General features: G+C 40.7%; 1 protein-coding gene across 1 annotated transcript in view; it reads left to right on the top strand.

Annotated features, from left to right (window-relative positions):
• Window positions 1–5,338: 5,338 nt before the first annotated feature.
• Window positions 5,339–15,549, top strand: part of CC2D2A (coiled-coil and C2 domain containing 2A) — a gene marked incomplete at its 3' end in the record, with an annotated part of 76,572 nt that continues 66,361 nt past the window's right edge. The window contains exons 1-3 of the mRNA XM_008592346.1: window positions 5,339–5,419; window positions 9,247–9,383; window positions 9,874–10,005. Of these exons, the coding sequence (XP_008590568.1) occupies window positions 5,380–5,419; window positions 9,247–9,383; window positions 9,874–10,005 (309 nt within the window). The remainder of the gene's footprint in view (window positions 5,420–9,246; window positions 9,384–9,873; window positions 10,006–15,549) is intronic.

The raw sequence follows: 15,549 nt of genomic DNA, 5'->3' as shown, positions 1-15,549 counted from the left end.
GAATTGAAAACAAGGGATTTTGAATTTGTCAAATGCTTTTTCTGCATCTGTTGAGATAATCATATGGTTTTTATCCTTGATTTTGTTGATGTGATGTATCATATTTATTGACTTTCATATGTTAAACCATCCTTGCATCCCTGGGATCAATCCCACTTGATCGTGGTGTATAATCGTTTTGATGTGCTGATGTATTCTGTGTGCTAATCTTTTGTTAAGAATTTTTACATCTATGTTCATCAAAGATATTGGCTTGCAGTTTTCTTTTTTTGTTGTACCTTTGTCTGATTTTGGTATCAGGGTGATGCTGACCTCATTAAATGAGTTTGGGAGAGTGGCCTCTGTTTCAATTTTTCAGAATAGTTTGAAAGGATTGGCATTAATTCTCCTTTAAAGGTTTGGCAGAATTCAGCAGTAAAGCCATCCAGTCCCGGGCTTTTCTTTTTTGGGAGATTGATTCCTGCTTCAATCTCATTGCTTGTTATTGGTCTGTTCAGGTTTTGTATTTCTTCTTGGTTCAGTCTTGGTAGTTTGTATGGTCCACATATTTATCCATTTCCTCCAGACTTTCAAATTTGTTGGTGTATAGTTGTTCAGAATAGTCTCTAATGATTCTTTGTATTTCTGTGTATTGTATTCTTTGTATTCTTTATATTGGTTGTGATGTCTCCTTTTTCATTTCTTTTTTTTTAATTTATTTTATTTATTGAATCAAAATTGATTATATTTTTGGGGTTCAACATTGAGATATGTTGATCAAATCAATATTACTAGCATATATATTGTTACAAATCATAATTATTCTTTATACTGCTTGTCCAATCTATCCCCCTCCCCTTCTCCCTCCCCCCTCCCCACTCTAATTACCCTAGATTTCTTCTCTCCTTCTGAAAGAATAATGGTTACTCTGTTGATTTAATAGAAAATCTTTTTTTTTTTTCTCCTTCTGAAAGAATAATGGTTACTCTGTTGATTTGTTGCCTAGATGCTCTGTCCAATGCTGATAGGTATGATCAGGTCCCCCAATATTATAATAGAACAGAAGCTTCTTCTGTCACTCTAAAATGGACTTTTTGGAGAGAGACATCCTCTTTTCTTTATCTCTGCTGGTGACTCTCAATGCACTCCAGTGGTTGGCAGACCATCTGCGTGGTGATGGTGTCTAGACGCTTTTGCAGCCATGGTTATTGTGGTGGCTGTGGTGCACCACCCAAAGGGAGGTGATGTTTTTGGCATGCTACTTGGTGCTGGCAGTGTGCCTGGTTGTGAGGTGTGTCTGGTCCCAGGCTCCATACCTTGGGTCCCCAGGTAAGCCACAAGGTGCTTGCGTGGTGTGGCTGGTTGAAGGAGGGGGGGTCTGGTCCCCAGATCCAGGACCCAGACACCTGGGTGAGGCCCTGAGGTGTTGGTGGTGTGCCTGGATGTGGGAGTGGGGTCTGGTCACCTTCTCAATGCCTCGGGTCCCCGGGCAGGCCCTAAGATGCTGGTGCAGTGTGCCTTTCATTTCTGATTTGTGTTACTTAAGTCTTCTCTCTTCTTTAGTTAGTCTAGCTAATTGTTTGTCTATTTTGTTTATCTTCTCAAGAAACCAACTTTTTGTTGGTCTTTTGTATCATTTTTTGGTCTCTGTTTCATATAGTTTTGCTCTGATCTTAATTATTTTTTTCTGTCTACTAATTTTGGGATTGGATTGTTCTTGTTTTTCTAGTTCTTTGAGGTGTAATGTTAGGTCGTTTATTTGAAGTCTTTCTATTCTTTTGATGTAATCATTTATTGCAATAAACTTTCCTCTTAGTGCTGCTTTTGCAATATCTTATAGGTTTTGATAAGTTGTGCTTGTATTTTCACTCACTTCAAGGAATTTTTTGATTTCCTGCTTTATTTCTTCTTTGACCCATTGATTGTTCAAAAGTTTGTTGTTTAATTTCCATATATTTGTATAGTTTCCAAAGTTTTGTTGTTAATTTCTAACTTAAATCCATTGTGGTCTGAAAATATACTTGGTATGATTTCAGTCTTTTTAAATTTGTTGAGACTTACTTCATGGCCTAACATGTGGTCTATCCTGGAAAATGATCCATGTGCTGATAAGAACATATATTCTACAGCTGTAGGATGAAATGTTCTGTAGATGTCTGAGTCCATTTTGTCTAAAGTGCTGTTTAAATTTAATATTTGCTAATCTTTTTGTCTAGATGATCGGGCCATTGCTGAGAGTGGTGTGTTAAAGTCCCCAAATATTATTATTTTGGGGTCTATCTCTCCCTTTAGATCCAATAACAATTGTGTTATCTATACAGATGCTCTGATGTTGTGTGCGTATGTATTTATGATTATTACATCCTCTTGCTGCATTGATCCTTTTATCAAAGGACTTATATATTTGTGCACCAATGTTCATAGCAGCATTATTGACAACAGCCAAAAGGTAAAAGCAACCCAGGTGTTTATCTACAGATAAATGGATAAACAAAATGTGTTATATACATGCAATGGAATAGTATTCCACTTCAAAAAGGATGGAAATTCTGAAACGGCTACAACATAGATGTACCGTGGAGACATTATGCTAAATGAAATAAGCCAGTCACAAAATGACAAGTATTGTGTGTTTTCACTTATATGAGTTACCTAAATTAGTCAAAATCATAGAGACAGAAAGTAGAATGCTGGTTACCAGGGGATAGGAGAAGGAAGAAATGGGGAGTCATTGTTTTTGAGTATAGAATTTCAGTTTGGAAAGATGAAAAATTTCTGAAGATGGATGGTGGTGACGGTAGCACAATAGTGTGAATGTACTTAATGCCACAGAAGTGTACACATAAAAATGGTTTAAATGGTAAATTTTAGGTTAAGTATATTTTACCACATTTATTTTAAAAAAGAAAACCACACAAGAACATTCCAAAATTTTCAGTTGTCATATTTCTGTGCTTAATTTATAGTCTTCTCCCTTGAAAAAAATGCCTCCCAGAAATAAATTTTCTTATGTAGATCTACGAAAGCTTGGAGATTTTTTTTCAGCTTATTCTATAACAATTGTTCTACAAATCAATATTCAGCTAGTTCTGGCTCAGGATCTCTCATGAGGTTGCAGACACGATGGCCAGGATGACAGTCATCCAGAGGCTTAGGTGAGACTGGAGGACTAGCTTCCGAGGTGACTCATCACCTTTGCCATGTGGACCTCCCCATAATGTTGCCTGAGAGTCCTGCTGGCATCTGGCTTCCCCTTCAGCAAGTGATACAATAGAGGACTCAAGGAGGAGCCGCAGTGCCTGCTATGACCTGTACCATCCCTTCCACCGTGTACTGCTCAGAAGCAAGTCTCAAAGTACAGTACACTCTCGAGAGAGGAGAATTAGGCTCCACCTTTGGAAGGTAGAACTATCAATTTGTGTGCACCTCTGAAATCATGACACATCCCTCCAAAAGCCACTTCTCCTTTCCTTTTGCTTTTTTACATCCCCAGAAGCTATGTGTTTTGAAAACTACCCTTTTAAGTCATACTCACTTTGAAGCCCTTTCCCTGTAGTCTGTGCCCTCATCTGTCCAGACACTTTTTAAGCATTTTCATACTCAAAGTGGATTTAGTCTTCCCAGACCTTCTGCTGGCCCCTTCACTAGCTTCCCTTTTCTGCAGTTTTTCTGTCTGCCTTCGCTTCGCACAAAGCAGAGGTGGGGCAGGAGCAAGAAAGATTACACACTGCTATTTGGTGCCTTTCTCTTTTCACTTTTTTCAATGTCCTTGGCATTCTCTGTCTTTGAATTTTGTTGAAAGGATGGTTTACATGTCGGTTGACTTTTCCCTCTTATTGTTTTGCATATTTGGGGAGGAAACCTTAAGAGGCAGGTTGCTGGACGACCACCATTGTCTTCAGCTACCTGGAAGTCCCCACAGGATTTTAAAAGATGTTGCTCATTAATGGATATTAGGTTAAAATTTTTAAAAAAACAGGCAGGAGAAGGAGAAAAGAAGAAGAGGAGGAAGAGAAAGAAAGAAGGAAAAGAGAAAAAGTTTAGAAAATACTCAAAATTAACATGCCTCAGCTGACATGTGTGATTATAGTCCCTGTGATTAGAATTTTTACATGCATAATTTAATTTTATCCTCACAAAATCCTAAGAGGTAAGCTCTATTAATATCCCTATCTTACAATTGGGAAAACTGGGGATCAGAAGATTAAATAAGTTCTCCCCAGTCCCCCAGGCAGTATGAGGTAAAGCTGGGTTTCAAGCTGTAGCAGAGAATCCTGAGCAATACCAACGCCATCTAGGGTGGGTGCTCCATTCTCATTGTCAGACTACCCCCCTCTGTGTGAGAAACCGTTGACCTCATATAAACAAAAACTGTCACATAGAAACAAGAACCATACACAATGAAAATTTTTATGCTTGATTGCTTTAATTGCTCACTTTTGGCTTCTGTAACCTAGCTACCTAGCTTGCGTTGTGCACCTGGACAAACCCATGTGCCAACGGGATGTGGTTTTTGCTTTTATAAACTCCATCAGACCAGGGCTAGCTGCTGCTCTCCCAAAATACCTAGGGGAGGCGGTTGCTGGCTGGCTAATAAAGACTCTGTTAAAATTCTTAATTAAATGTTTGGTTCCTTTCCTGGGTGACAACCTCACAACAAAGCACAGATATCTGAGCAGGTGTGGACTCTGAATCTACATGCTTAAGGCCTTTGCTTTTGGCTCAGTGCCAGGAGGAAGGCTAAAATGCTACATAACTTATGAGCCCAAGTGCTTTAAATAAATGTCAAAAAATAAGCACCCTTAAAGGAAGCCAAATTTGTCAGGATTTCTACTGCTCTGCATACCACTTCTCTTCTGTTTCAGTCCTCTCTGATTTCAACATCTTCCAGGTGTGTAGAATAGCAAAAACGATCAATGAAAACCCACTTGTTAAATATGAACGATCATATGATTTAAAAAAAAGGGAAAAGGGGGCCGGCCTGGTGGCGCACTGCGCTAGTGCGCCGCTTGGGAAGTGCGGAGGCGCTCCCGCCGAGGGTTCGGATCCCACATACAGACCGGTTCCCGCTCACTGGCTGAGCGAGGCGCGGGGGCAGCACCGAGGGTTGCGATCCATTGCCGGACACGGAAAAAGACAAAAAAAAAAAAAAAAGGGAAAAGGTAACATTATTTTAGGATATGTTAAATTTGGTGAGTTTAGTACAGTTTATTATTTTTCTAAGTAAACTAAGAATCATAACATGATTTCTTCCTGTTCTTTTTGAACATTACACAGGATGAGGAAGAGCTGCTTGGTGGTAAAGATGCCGAGGACTTCCTATTGGGCTTGGATCATGCGGCTGATGATTTTGTGGCAATTAGACCTGCAGATTATGAAAGTGTCCATGTTTGGCAGCAGATGGAAAAAGAAATCCTCTTCATACCCAGTAGGCTGACAGGTACTTGCTCTTTTCATCTTCCAGTTCTGCTTGGATATCTTCATTTTTTCTTCAAATGTATAAAGATGCCCCATTTCCAGAATTAATTCCAGTTTCTAATCTGATTGAATAATCAAGAAATATCTTCAGACAAGATATAGAACATGGAAAAATATGTTTCAACAAACACTTAATAGAATAGCAGAAGAAACACAGGGCGCTGTGGGAGCCCCTTTATCCAATTAGTGACCAGTTCTGGGGCTGAGAGTATGTGGGACTCTGACATTCAGGCTGGGGAAAATGACCAGGATACCAAAGCTGGGACGATCTGATTAACGCCTACTTACTGTTCCACGCTTCTCTTCTGGCCTGGATTTTCCTTCACTCTTTTTTCCCTGAAATTTTCTTTTCTTCTGAGAGTGCCTGAGGGATTTGATGCTTACCCAGTTCTACTAGTTGTCAGGCTAGGGAGCACACCCTTCAGACCCATTGTACAGACTGGGTCACAGACCCCTCACATGCAGGTCATGAGCTAGGTAATTGAGAAAGATCCCAGGAGCCGTTGACAGATGACATGAGCTCAGTCCTCAGCTTCCTCAGCAGCAGCAGCAGCAGCTTATAGCTTACAGCAGCCTCCAGCAGTAGCCATGGCAGTGGCTTCCTGGGGCATCACTGGGGCCCTGGCAGCAGCAGCAACAGCTTCCAGCAGCAGTAGTGGCCTCTCCATGGACCCCAAAGGGGCATCCTGGGGGCAGAGGACACTGTGGATCAGAGCCATTTGTCCTTTATACTCAAGTTTGATAACCCAGGACACCTGGGTGTGAGTCAGACAACCCAGGAACACCTGAGTGCCCATGCACATCCATAGACAATAGCCAAGGAACACCTGGGCACACGTGCAGTTTTATTTACATCAAATACTTGGCAAGATTCTGAACATCTGAGAGACCCTGACCATTTATATTTCATTTTCCCTACACTAGTTAAAATGTAAAATGACAGAACAGCCTGAGTACTATAATAGAGGCTGTTAAGGGGCCCTGGGCTTACCTAACTTTCTCTCTGCTTTGAGTTGTGAGGGAAAATCAGGGAATGGAAACATTTTGATGGAATTTTGGAAGTTGGATTTCCTATGAATTTTGTTCATGTTCGGTCTGAGTTCCAATTAAATGCTGAATCAAGGACAAATTGCTTCATTTTGACAGGTTGTTTTGAATCATATATATTCAAATTATTGGAATTGGTTGAACATCCCAAGTTTCCTTTTAAAATAGGTAGCTGGCAAAGGTGTCCAAAGGTTATGGCTTTGCCCCAATAATAACTGTAGCGAATGCATCCTGTCCACTTACTCCTCAGTAAGTACTTTCTTAAGCCCATGACATGCATCAGTGATCCCACACCAGGAATGGGAAGAGGTGTTCTTTATTGTGCCTGTTTTACAGATGAGGAAGCAGAAGCCCAGAGAAATTAGGGAAATGGCCCAAGATCATGAAGCTAGTGTAGTGGTGGTGGCAGGTTTCTGATCTAGGTGGCCTGCCCCAGAGGCCACATTCCTAACCATGGAGAAACGCATTTGTAGCAACCTTGTCTGGGAGAAGCTTTGCCACCTGTGTTTTTGCTCAGGGGTCTTACTGTTTGGCCTCTCCCTGGAGCCTACCTGGGGTGGAACGAGGGTTGGTTGGCAAGGGCCGTGGAAGAGGTCTAGAGAGCCCTGGTTGCACCTGAGGCCTGCTCTGAGCAGAGAATCTGAGCATGCACCCATCTCCCACCCAGCCCTGTGAGGCAGCAACACCCTGGCCACACCAACAGGAGTGGAGGAGCCAAGCAGACCCAGCTGTCCCTCATGAGGCATGACCTTGCACCATTCATTTATTCTCAGGGGCCTCAACTGAAAAAGGGAGGAAATAAAACCTGCCCTGTAAGGTGACTTTGGGCATTTATTTTGATTGTGAGCATTGAGGAAACAATATGAGTGAAGGACCTAGTATTTTAACACGTAGTAGGTGATCAAAAATCATACATTCTGTTACTGTTGCTGTTGTTTTTGTTCTTGTCTAGCACAGTGGTTTCCAAAGGAGTGCACTCACCCCAGGGGTATTGGAAGAACATATCAAGGCTTCTACTTAGATTTATTTTTACTCTCATTCTTTCCTAATTTAATTTTGTGGGTATGATAGTGCATAGGTAATAAATAAACATATATATTGGATGAGCACTCAACAATGCTTTAATGCAAAATTTTGAAGACCAACAGATTCGTGATGAACTGATGTCTAGCCGTGTGAATGGAGGGGTGGGGAGCAGAGAAAAGAGTGGATTCATAGCTTGCTCCATGTTTTCTGAGGATTCAGAGAAGGGTTTTCCGAGGAATGCTGGCATTAGTTGGTTTTGGTGGTTGTGTAGGGGATGCAGAGTATCCAAGTGCCACCCACAGGAAAGTGAGGGATTTGGCATGGGTTTAGAGTGAGATAATTATAACATAAAGAAGGAGTCACCCCTGTAATCATTAATTCTCAAATTCCATCCTGACCCCCACCAGCCATCCTCTCCTGGCTTCCCTTACATTTTCTCTAGTCTACTCTGCAGCTGCAGAACCCGTGACTTTTTAGAATTGTAAATCTGTTCAGTCGCTCCCCAGCACAGAGGCCCTGAATGGATCCAGCTCCCTTGAATAGAACCCAAGCTCCTCTCTGTGACCTGAAGAGCACCCCTTGTTCTCTCCCCTGCCATTCTCTGCCCCTGCTTACCACACCACAGCATTCTGGAAGATTCTTTGTTACCCCAACATGCCCACTGTTTAGGACAGTAGTCCCCCCCACTTATCTGGGATTTTGCTTTCTACAGTTGCAGTTACCCATGGTCAATTGTGGTCTGAAAATATTGAATGAAAAATTCCAAAAGTAAACAATTCATAGGTTTTAAATTGCACACCTTTCTGAGTGGCGTGATGAAATCTCGTGCTGTCCCGCCCCATCCTGCCAGGATGTGAGTCACCCCTTTGGGTGGTGTATTCACAGTGTCTGTGCGACCCATCTGTTAATCACTTAACAGCTGTGTTGGTGATCAGATCTTTATTATCAGATCTGTGACCCTTATTTTACCTAATAGTGGCCTGAAAGTGCAAGAGTCATGACACTGATATACTATTATGATTGTTCTATTTTACTATTAGTTATTGTTAACTAATCTCTTATTGTGCCTAATTTATCAATTCAATTTTATCATAGGCATGTATGTGTAGGAAAAGCACAGGGTTCGACATCTGAGCTCCCAGACAGCTGGCCTGGCCAGCATAGCCAGTCTCGTATGTGCCTGGCACAGAGAGGCTGAAGACAAAGATGTGTTCCATGAATGAACACAAGAGTGAATGAGTACATGAGGTAACGGCCACGTTTGCTCAAGGAAACTTTTTAACTTACAAGGCATTTCTTCATACTTGACCTCATTTAATTCTCCCAGGAACCCAGTTAAGTAGATATTATCGCTTCGTACAGAAGGAAAGAGTTCAAAGTGCCTGGCCTGAATTTACTTAGCTAAAGAGTAATGAAGCGAAAACTTGCCCCTAGGTCCTTTGGTTTGAATATTATACTCTTCTCAGTATGCCACTCAGTGCGTTAGGAATTGAATTATTTAGGTGTTATCCGTTAAATACGTGATTCTACAACCTCATATTGCAAGTGAACACATTCATCTTTCCTTTGGTTCTGCTTCTAGAAATTAATTTGAAAAATTTGCAGTTCCTAGGAACATAAATGAAATCTCTGGTGGTTGTTTTAATTCACCAAAGTGAAGTTTGAAATGTTTAGGTTGGCACCAATATTTATTTTATTTATTTATGAACTATCTAGTGCCGACCTACAAAAAGCTTCCTGAGAATGTGCAGCCCAGATTCCTGGAAGATGAAGGCCTTTACATTGGGGCTCGACCAGAGGTGGCCCGTGCCAATCAGAACATCATGGAGAACAGGTTGCTGACGCAGGAGCCCGTAAGTGGGGACCCCCGCTCCCAGCGAAGCCTGGGTGCACCTGATGTGAAGGTGCTTCTTCTTGACCAGCAGCCATCCATCCACTCTACTCATTTCCTCTTGAGGTTGTCTGTAGAAAGTGGTTCATTTTTGTTTTTAATTTTGTCTCTAGGTACATTTAGTGATCCTAAAACAATACAACCTCTCAACTGCTCAGAACCCATATTCTGCTAGTTGGACCTGGGTGTTTCCTACTGAATCAGATGTTAGCAATATTTTCTTAAACATTTATTTGAGATTTTCCTTGAACTGTTTTTTTTTGGTGGTGATGGGGGCAGGGCTGTATCTTAAGTAGGTTGTTGGAGGTCTTAGTGAAGACTTGATTTCTGAAGGAAACCAAGACTTTTAAAGTTCTACTGGGGCAGGAGGAGGTACATAGAACATGTATGTTGACGCAGAATTTTCCTGCAAATGTTGTTTGTTTTATAAACCATTTTCTGCCAATCCACAGGGGAGAAGATGGTTTGGAGATGATGGCAGAATCCTAGCACTGCCAAGCCCCATCAAGCAATTTCCTTCAAGGCCATCAGTGTTAACGCAGGATCAAAGCATTAAGGCAGAACTAGAAACAGTATATAAAAAGGTAGACACTCCTCCCCCCCACTCCATTTTTAATACATGAAATTGAAAGTGTTTTGCTTTTTGAATACCTTGGGGTACTGAATTTGTAACATTGCACTTTGACTTTTTCAAATAAAAGAGTCAGTCCAACTTTGCTCACCTAATCCCATCTCAAAGAAAGAATGGGTTTCTTAGCCAGGAACGACTGAGTCAGCATCTTTATTTGCACTCCAGGTTAGCTGCCCGTACTTTTCTTCCTTTTTCCTTCCCCTGTTCTCTTTTGTCATCTCACATATGCTGCAGGATTATAATTTCCCCCCTTGTTGTCTCTTTATTATATAACTGGAGGTTTGCTATCCTTGCAAATCCTCTTTACTGTATCTGCCTAAGCTCAAGCTTCCTGATTTGCGTCCTCGCTCTACCACTCATTGGGTGAACTTGGGCCTCAGTTTCTCTGTCCTTTAATTTCTTCATCTGTAAAATAGGCATAATCATAGTGTCTACCTCCTAGGATTGCTATGCAGATTGAATGAGATAATACATCAAGTGTTTAAGACAGAGCTTAGTAAGTGCTGGCTATTGTAAAAGAGATAGAGTTGCTTGTCCTCGTGTTTAATTATATTGCTGTGATTTCCTGGGACCGTCTCCTTCAGAAATCCATGTAATTTTAAATTTGTAACATTCCAACACTGATAAAGTAAAACATAACAAGGGGGTGTAATGATCATTCTATAAAGTGGGATGATGAGCAGAGAAGACACAGGCTCGAGTCAGGGAATCAGAGCGACATTGTGCTGTCCCATTAACCGGTGTGTGGCTTTGGGCAGGTCCCTTTACTTCTCTAGAAATGTTTCCTTAATTGAAAAATATGAATAATATTGATTTTCTCTACCTAAGAGGGTCATGGTAAGTATTGAGGTGGTATACGAGTATGCCCTTTTTTAAAGTTGTAAAATTCTACAAAATATTGTTATTACAGACAAGTATTAATGAATGTCTACTTTGTACAGAAATGTGATCCTGGGAGTAGACTTACAAAATAAGCATAAACATCAGTCTCAGCCCATGAGGGATTTGTCATCTATGTGGTTACACACAGCAAAGATTCATGATATTATTAGTGATCAAGACAGTATCAACTTACACATATATCAAATAATCCATCAGTCCATCTCTTCATCCATCCATCCATTTCAGTATGAAACACTGATATAGTGAGACACTAAACTGCGGGTTAAAATTAGAAAACAGAAGAGTAATTAATATGGAGGCTAGGGTATGAGGGAGCCAGTTAATCTTATCTGTCTCCTTTAGAAGTTCTAAACTAATTTGGAAATGCACAGGAGTCAGAGAGAGATCCGGATATCAGTTGCTGTGAGGGTAAAACTGAGTAGCAGAATGCCACGTGGACCCAAGACCAGATGGGTTTCCTGCTCCATCTCTCATGAATTACATTCCCCACCTAGACACAAGCTGAGCAGCTAGAAGTGCTCTGGGGAGTTTACCAAGTGTCAAGGAGACCACGCTGGCTGATGAGCAGGTTCTCTTTGGTGACAGCTAATAAGGGACAGCTAGAGCCACCTCTTCACCCTACTCAGCAGAGAGCCTGGACCTAGTATCTTGGCTCCAGCTGACTCTCCCATCACATACATTCCTCCTCCTCCCTTGGGAAGCAGCCAGTATGAATGGGAGAGTGGGTAGAGAAGGACAGAAGGGGCTGGCCATAAACCATCACAGAGCAAAGAAGTTAGAGAAGTCCAGAGGGGCTGAAGTCTTCCAAGGGCATTTTTTAAAGGACTGGGCTTTGAATACAGAAAAGTACAAAGAATGTCCTAGAATGCTTAAGAAAGAAGCAAAAGGGTTTAAGTTAGATAGAGGAGATACTATACCTATCTCTTTGTTTTTCCATAGCAAGTTACTTATTAAGTTTATTCTTGATTTATATACCTCAGTCTTTTTCCATGTGATTACATTCCCTTCCAGTAACTCAAAACACAATGCTTTTCTTTCAGAATTAATATTTTTACAATTTTAATTATTTAACCTTTTCCTACATTTATTCAAATCTGTCTGATGCTGAAATCTATGTTTTTTTCACTGTTTCATGCAACAAGCTTGCCTTTAAGGAAACTTGTTAAATGCATATGGCCTATATTTTCAGTCTTATGTCCAAACAGACCTTGCATGCAGAAGTTTTTGACAGGATGCAGGAGCAGGGAAATAAATCAATAGGCAGAGACTGTTTTGTTCATGGATTGTAAATCTGTCTTCTTTCTCTCTCTCCCACTACCCTGAGAGTGACTTGGGGGCCAGGACTAGGTTACATTCCTCTTCCTAACTCTAACACCTAGCAGAGTGACTGGCACATAGAAATACCTCAATGAAAGTGCAAACTGAATACCATTAAAATTATCCAGCTGTATGTATTTACAAGAAATTCCTTTTTTACTCTTTTCTTTGACTCAGCTGTCTCTCCTGCAAAACATTAGCTTTCCTGAGGTCCTGGCTTAATCCTGGCATCCAAATAATGGAAAAGCAAGTCAGAATGCTAGATCAGGAGTTGACAATTCCTGGGCCCTTCTGAGCCTTGATGAATTTACTCCTCAGAGTTCTCAGGTCTGATGCTAACTCAACCCAGCTGGACTGACCCAAACCGACCCCCCATCAGAATCAGGTCCAGTTGTCCTTTGGTTAGAAATTCTAGACTGTCCATTCAAATGATGGGTTGTATGCCCTCCCAGTAGATAATTTAGGAGTTTTATTTAGAAGAGAGTTGATTTTCAGCCCTGCTTTTTTGAACATGTTCCTTAATTACGGAGGGAAAAAAGTAGTTTTTAAAGGTCAAATATTCTGCCGTTCCTACATAGAGAAGAGACCATTAAAGACAGAGGACTGTAAAAAGAGATTAGATGTCATGCAAAGAAAATAGTAAAACCTCAAATGAGAAAGAATGCAATTTAATACATCTTAATAAGGAACTAATCTGAAACTAAAAAATAAAAATGCTACATGGGACATTGCAGGTAAAACATGAACAATATAAAACGCAGTCTGCCTACTTACAGCCCCTAAAGTAAGTTACAGTTGTTGAAAAGTAGTCCAAACAGCCCTCTTTCATTTTTCCATCCTTTCTTTTTCAATCTTTCTATCCTTACCTGAAAGTCTACTGTATTCTTAGTTGTGCTAAACTCTGGGATTACAGAGGTAGCAACATTCAAACCTGGCCTTAAGGAGACTCTGTGCCTTGAGTGAGGAGACAGAAACAGAATCCAGTGTTAAAGGAACTGTGATATGTACAAGCCTTCCTTTTTCAGAACTGTATAACAATTTGAGGGATTTGTCATGATCCCAACCTCCTTGATAGCTACCACTGGATAAAATTATCACTTTCCCTTTCTACTATTCCCACCAGTATTTCACAGAAGTATTGTTTACCCACTGTGTTCTAAGCAATGCACTACTCAGGACTCTTGGTTGCAAATGACAGAAACCCAATGCAAACTAGCTGAAGCAAAGAAGGAACTTGGCTCACAAAACTGGAGAGGATCTGGGGATAAATTGTAAAATTGAAGGAGGAGCTTTAGGAATCAGGGCCTGCGGGGCTAGGACCAGGGACTCGATGCCAGACGGGCTCTCTCTCCACCTCTTTTTCTCTAGTTCTCCTTCAGTGTCGATGGGCCTTGTTCTCTCCTATTGCAGGCAGGTCAGAATTCTCCATGTGTTAAGGCCATGAGCCTTGATAGCCTGTGCTTAACCACTACAAAGAGAAGAGATCATATTTCCCCACACATGTCACATTATCAATACCAAGGCTGAACACCAGTCGGTTGTAAGTAGACAATGTACCTACCCACCCCATGTCCAGAATACATGGCATGTTCCCAGAAGACAAGGACTAAGAAAGCTTCCCAGGGAAGGCCAGAACAATAGCTACAGAATCTACTGCAGGCTCGGGGCTGAACTCAGGCTTTGCTGCTGTTATCATCCCAGGGCACATGTGGAAACTTGTACTTTAATCCCCCTAATGATTACTGTTTTCCTGTACAACTTTTAATTTTTTTCCCATTGGTATGCATCTCAGCACATGCTGAGAACATCAACAGATAGTTTGTAGGTATCATCTCTTATAGTTTTGGTTTTCAGTTTTCAGTTGAAGACTAAAGAATCAAATCAATTTCAAAATTAAGATATACTCTATAAATATTATCTCCCCTTGGGAGAAATTGTTGCAACCATTGTCATGATAGTTCTCAATACATAAGAAAGGAAAACAGATACAACAAAAAGAAAGACAAGGTGTTTCTCTCTAATAGGAAGTGAGTTGGGGTCTTTTGATCAGTCTAGCCCAGTGACTACTAGGTCTGGGCTAGACTTTTATATTCTGGGAGACTTTGAGATTTGGTTAAGGTAAGTTTAAGGAAGAAACCACAGTAATTATTGGAATATGGGATGGTGCAGATTTGGGGAAGAAGATGCAAATTGCAGGTAACCTAGGTAACATTACAAGAAAACAGAACCATTCTACCAATGTTGCTTACTCACACCAAGAAGAGTACAAGATGGAGCCTGTGAGCCACACCCTGAGTGATCTCATAACTCCAGGACCCCATGGTAGAAGAAAAGGAAAGACAAGAACTAGCAAGTGCAAAGCAATTAGAGAGGAACTTTCCATTACATCTGTGGATTGACGTTTAGTTGTATGTGTCTTCATGAGGTGGAAATTTTTTAATTCATCAAGGTAATCTGAGTTGTCATAAGACACATAGTGGCCACATGCAGATTAAAAATTTCTAATATTAATGCAGTTTATAATTGAATACTTTTACCTGAATGAAAGAGAAGAGAAATGGGCCTCCACTGTTGCAGTCTGAAGTGTAAGGAAATTAATGATCAGAATTAACCCCTGAAAGGCCACATAGGGCTTTCATAAGATACTGGGGAGGTCTTTCCTCCTGTAAATCCAAGTGGAGGTCCATGGAAGAAAGTGTTGCTACTCTTTTCATGACATTTCTCAAAATATAAGAAAAACCGATCCACCCCCCCAACCCCCCGAAAAGACAAGAAACTAGAGGTCTTTCTCCCTAATAGGAAGGGAGTCGAGGTCTTTCGAGCAGTCTACCCCCATGGCTAACAGGAGTCCTGGAAGCTTTTTATACTTGATTTAGCTGAGCTTAAAGCAGAGACCACCAGCAATTATTGGAACATGGACTAATGCAGATTTGGGAAGCGGATTTGAAAAAAAAAAAGCATTATTTCAGAAGGTACTGAGGTATAATTAATCCATTCCTATTCAAGCCTAAAATATTTATAAACACATCCCAGTTTTACAAGGACATTTTAAATTATAAAAAATCTGTAGGTCTTCTCATCAAAGATTGAATGTTATTTCATAGGAGAAAACTTGATATTTTATTAATATAAATGTAGAATACACTGTATTAGAGCTCTGTAAGTCCTAAATATACATCAATAATCTACTACTCTAGAGAGGAAAAAGTATGAAATTGAATGGCTAAAATGAAGTAAACTCATATATTCTTATGAAAACCAGTACTAAACAGGCAAC

Source organism: Galeopterus variegatus, unplaced genomic scaffold, assembly GCF_000696425.1.
Source record: "Galeopterus variegatus unplaced genomic scaffold, G_variegatus-3.0.2 Scaffold7805, whole genome shotgun sequence".
In the NCBI taxonomy this organism is placed as follows: domain Eukaryota; kingdom Metazoa; phylum Chordata; class Mammalia; order Dermoptera; family Cynocephalidae; genus Galeopterus; species Galeopterus variegatus.
This window is presented reverse-complemented; position numbering and strand designations above follow the sequence as displayed.